Below are 5,552 nucleotides of genomic sequence, written 5' to 3' on the forward strand. Positions count from 1 at the left end.
CGTTGCACAGATGTCAAAGTAAACTATAGCTCCCATAAAACTAAAAACGCCCAATTAGACACATGATTTCGTTACACAATTGTTGTCAGAAAGAGCTTATTTATGTCTCCAATCGCTAAAAACGGTCATTTAAGTTATGGGCCCGAAGTCATGCTGTTAAATCCAATATCTACTCCCACCACATGCATTTTAGAGGTTGTGATAGCTTTTTTTGAAAGATGTTTACGAAAAACCATCTGTATATAAGTAATTATTTTCCTCTCCCTACGGTATGCTTTTCAAGTTGTTTATAAGCTCCAAATCGCTATGACACCAAATAAATATGGTGAGAAATCTCGCCAAAAGCCAAGAGTCGCCATATGGTTTATCAATTTTATGTGAGGTCTTTTAGGTCTGTTCACAGTGATGTCGATTGAAACTTTCCCCGATGCCAAGACATTGGTTTGATAGAAGCATGTACGGAAAAAAGTGAATAGAGCTGCAGTGTGACTTATGTGTGATGCTAATTCGAGATAATTATAGCTAAATGGGCTTCCGCAAACGACTGTGCAACGACCAACCATTTATGTGAATGATTCTAAACTATGTCTCACATAGCTGTGTTTGATTTATGTAACGACTCTGCAACCGGGGATCAGTTCAGTAGTTCAGACGTTATGATGCGTCAAACATGTATTTCATGTACGAGTATTAGCCAATTCCTGTATTGTTGTACATGTTTTGCAGGTATTGTCGGTGATGAAGGAGGTCACAATAATGAAGTTGGTTACTACATTTGGACGCACAAGAAGTTGGATATGGGTTACAATGGAAAGCATATAGTTGACGTCAACCTCACATCTGAAAATAAAGTCAAGCTGGAGTTGAATGCTTTCATTCCCTTCACCTATGAAGTCAATTGGTATCGGTCTAACACCAAATTTGAGGACCGATTTGATAAATATCTCGACCCGAATTTCTTCCAGCACAGAGTAAGTAGTACAGAATATTATTCATATTGAATGAAAAAGACTAAGAAATTGTCAAAAAACCACAGATTTATTGATACTTAGAAAGACCGGTTTCGGTTATTACACCATTGTCAATTTTTTCTACAACTGCGTTCTTTTTTCTACAACTGCACGTAAAAACAGAATTTACATACTCAATTCTCCTCGTAAAACAGCTTATTTCTGAGGAGATCTACTTTTTCGCTCGCAACCATCCGCGCATGCGCAGTAAATTTTCTTTACGCTCGCAAATCATTCGCGCATGCGCAGAAGAGTTTACGCACGCCAATCAGCTGATGGTAAGCAGCTCGCCAAAAGGTCAGATCTTAACCTAAAAAGTCGGTAATTGTAACTCCGCCGATATAAGTAATTTAACAGGTTTGGGCAGTTGTAGAAAAAATTTTGTATGTAATTCGCGCGTAATGCTTCTTTATCGCTCTTGCAAAATTATCACGCTCCGCTTCGCGTCGCGTGATAACTGTTTTGCGCGAGCGATAAAGTCGCGCATTACGCTCTTAATACATAAATAGCTATTTTTACGCGCAGTTGTAGAAAAAACAATTTTCGATGCTAGTTAAGCGTTAATTACTTATTTACTCCATTTCAGATTCATTGGTTCAGTATATTCAACAGCTTCATGATGGTAATTTTCCTGGTTGGATTGGTGTCCATGATTCTTATGAGAACTTTGCGGAAAGATTATGCACGTTACAGCAAAGATGAAGAGTTGGATGACATGGTAAGACTTATGACATCTGCTTTTACTCTTATTAGAATAGAATAAGTTTTATTGTAACCGCTTCTGACGTCTTCAGAAGCATTACCTCCGTCACAATGTACAGCAAATGTCACACATACAATACAATAATTGGAAACATACTATTCTAAAAGAACTACAATATCATGATATATTAATATCTTGGCTGATAAGAATTGCGAACATGCCAGAGTCCAGATAACCTTTCATTTGTTATCGCCTACTGTTGAAAACCAACTTCAGTTCTAATTGGTTATCTATTGTTCAGAGAGAGAAGGATTTGTTGGAGTTTCAAAATTTAAGGAACGATATTGAATTTGATGCTATTGAACTATATAATAGTAGAGAGAGAATTCTTGAAAGATATGTAATGAAAATAATGGATGAGGATAGATACTTGGCTCAGAATTCGCAAAGTTCTCCTTTTTATAAATTGTTTAATCCCGAATATCAACTAGGAGAACAGCTAACGTATGATCTGCCAATTAAAATGATTCGTTGTATGACACAGTACAGAGTATCAAACACGAGTACATTCTTACACATAAACGGTCAGAGATATCAGCTTGACGGAGAGAAAATTTGCCCTGCCTGTGATTTAGATTTCGAATCGTTAATACATTTTCTATTGATTTGTTCGGAATATGAAAATATTAGATTGCAGTATATTTTACCTTATGTAAATAATGTAGTTCAAAATGTAGACAAATTGATGGTACTGTTATCTAACTTTATGATGAGAAAATCAAACAGGTATTCAGTATACTGTGAAAGCACTTATCAAGAGAGAAAATATGGTGTCGACCACCGATAGATAAGCATGATAATTACGATAGTTATCAGTCACTGCCAGCCTTAAGATATTATAGGTTAGATGTATAGAGGTATTCATGTTTTCAATCTCTGTTATTAGTCATCTTACTTTTCTGTACTTGGTTGGTGGCATTATGATTGGTTTATCATGTTATAATATTGATGTAAAAAAAATTTATATATACAAAAAATTATCTATATTCATGTGTAAATGACTCAACTCATTTGTATGGCAATAATTGTCGAAACAAATAAAATGATTTAATATTATTATTAATATCATGTCCAAACAAGAAAGGTATTAAAAATATATATTCAAATATAAGATATTCTGGTCTTGAAAAATAATGCAGTCACATAAATAAAAACGAACAAACAAAAATGAAAAGTAGCAGTAGTTGATACAGTATTTACTTAATGTAGGTACCTCAACATAATATTAATAATTTTACAAAGTCCTAGCCAGTTCATAGAACTCCTGGAAAGTGTAAATGGGGTTACTGATTAGGAATATCTTCAGCCTCCGCTTGAAAACTAGATTTTGCAAACCTCTAAATTGTTCAGAGAGCATATTAGAAAGCTTCGCACCAACGAATAGAAATGTTTTTTGCGTGCTAGAATACTCGTAGCGGCTGGTGATCAGTTATTCCTGCCTCTAGTCTGATGCTCATTGGATACTCCCTGCTCAACAAAACATTCAAATTCTCCTTCACATAGGTCAGACACTGAAGAACAAAAATAGAAAAGTTTGTTATCTTGTTTATGTTTAGTCAGTACATTGGTAAATGTAAGGAGCTGACAACGCTAAAATTAAATGAAAAAATCTACTCTTTAAATTGAATGTTTCTTTAATAAAACTCAATCATTACTAATAGGTAATTTAGGCAGTCTATCTAAGTAATTTCTATTACAGTCGGCCTAAATTACCTATCAGTAATGATTAAGTTTTATTAAAGAAACGTTCAATTTAAGAGTAGAATTTTTCATTTAATTTTAGCGTTGTCAGCTCCTTACATTTCACCAATGTACTGACTAAACATAAACAAGATAACAAACTAATATCTTAGTATATCAATAGTCATGATTGTAACTAAATTTGTATTTGAATTTGAATTCATTCTGACACTTGAAATAATAAGACTTTATCTCAATAAGACAAAAAGTTAGTCCTAACAGCATACCACGGTCTTTTATTGTCACATGTTAGGTATGCATTACATTCTGTGATTCATTTAGAGTATAAATCAACCTTCAAAATTCAAAATTTTAAATCATCATTCCTGGAACGAAAATCAAGTAACGAAGCAGTGTGTGATTACGTAACCTTATCTTTTGGACAACATTAACATTTTATCAAAATTTTTGGAGAGAAATAGTATACAGGCTCAGCCTAGTTTTTCCTCCAATGTCATAATTATTGTATTATGATATAGTATTTTATACAATAAATGAATTATAAATGAAATTATTATAAATTATAAATGCTACGAGGGTGAATCACATGAAAACCTTAAAAGTGTTATATATCATTTATTTACAAATGACAACTAAATAAAACTTACATTTACCATTTCTTGAAAATGATAGTCCATTTGAAGTGTTATGCAAGTGTTCGACCGCTTTTGAACATCACCACCGTAAAGAAAGCCGTAGTGCATTCGTGTGACGTCAGCACAGGTAGGGCTCCAACACCAATAAAAATTCGTTGATTTCAGCTGATCTATATCAGCTAGTGTTTTTATTGGTGTAGGAGCCCTACCTGTGCTGACGTCACCAGAATGCACTATGGCTTTGTTTACGGAGGTAGTGTTTGGAAGCGCATGAATATCACGTTGAAGAATTCTTTTGGTTGTACCTGTAGCCACTCATGCACCGCGTTTTCACTTCTTGATCGCTTTGGAAATGCTTACCATCCATTGCAACTTTATGCTTTCCGAACACATGAAAGTCACTAGGGGCGAGGTCTGGAGAATAAGGTGGTTGAATTAGGCATTCAAATTTGATATCCTGGATAGTTTGAACCGAGAGACGGGTTGTATGTGGTCGGGCGTTGTCATGCTGTAACAACACACTTGAATTGACAAGTCCTCGCCGTTAAGGCTCAACTAATGCTGTGCTAATAGTGAAGTTGTGTTTCTTTTCTGGCTCAAAATTTTGCAAAATTACTCAATAATTTCCAATTTATAGAGATTTGAGTGAAATATTTTTGTTTTTAAATATCAAAATTCAAAATTTCTAGTTTAGTCATTAGTTTTGAAGTGGAAATTGGACTTTTTGAAGTGAAAGTGAAATCTTAACCTATTCTTTTTTGAAACATTTATTTGTGAAAATTTAGAAGACAGTTTTGGGCTATGCATGTTGTCTTCTCCCAATCATATTATTATTATGATTTGTAATTGTCAATGAAATGAATAAATAAATGAAATGAAATAAACTCACACTTACGCGACTCAGGTCGAGAAGAGACTCGACTCCAGTCGAGAGCATGTGTTTTGAAATGGTGACGTCGCGGAGGACTAGAATCGACTGGTATGAGTTGTCAACATTTGGAAACACATGCTCTCGACTAGAGTCGAGTCTCTTCTTGACCTGAGTCGCGTAAGTGTGAGTTGAGCCTTAATCGACTATAAAGGTGGTGGTAACAAGAATTGCTGACTTGAAGCCTGTTTTCATTGGTAGAGTTAGTGGTCGAGTTCCCTGGGCAAGTACTAACTATCTTGTGAACTCTCTCAATGAAACGTTCATGGTAGAGTACTAGTTTTAGTAGAGTAGAGTGGGATAGCACCGTAAGATAGTACTCTACTACTTGCCTTCCCCCACCACCGCTTCTCACTCTACTCTGCCACTACTATGCTAATGAAAACAGTCTCGAGCTATAGTCCGTAGAAAATTACTTCTGACTTGCTCCATAATTACTCAGTTTACATCCCAGAAGAGAGTCAGCATGAGTTTTCCTGCTGATCGCTGAGTTCGGATTTTTTATTTTATTTTGG

General features: G+C 35.0%; 1 protein-coding gene across 1 annotated transcript; it reads left to right on the top strand.

Annotated features, from left to right (window-relative positions):
* The first annotated feature begins 707 nt into the window (after positions 1-707).
* On the top strand, positions 708-1,788 carry LOC120349223 (transmembrane 9 superfamily member 3-like). Its single transcript, XM_039419188.1, has 2 exons — positions 708-971; positions 1,597-1,788. Exons 1-2 carry the CDS (start codon positions 798-800, stop codon positions 1,771-1,773), a joined length of 351 nt encoding a protein of 116 aa, XP_039275122.1. The 5' UTR covers positions 708-797; the 3' UTR covers positions 1,774-1,788.
* Positions 1,789-5,552: the final 3,764 nt, after the last annotated feature.

The sequence above is a fragment of the Nilaparvata lugens genome, unplaced genomic scaffold (assembly GCF_014356525.2).
Source record: "Nilaparvata lugens isolate BPH unplaced genomic scaffold, ASM1435652v1 scaffold8826, whole genome shotgun sequence".
NCBI lineage: Eukaryota > Metazoa > Arthropoda > Insecta > Hemiptera > Delphacidae > Nilaparvata > Nilaparvata lugens.

Coding starts and splice junctions, on each gene's coding strand:
- LOC120349223 (XM_039419188.1), top strand. CDS start 798: ATGGGTTACAATGGAAAGCATATAGTTGACGTCAACCTCACATCTGAA. Junction 972..1,596: donor CGAATTTCTTCCAGCACAGA/GTAAGTAGTACA, acceptor ACTCCATTTCAG/ATTCATTGGTTCAGTATATT.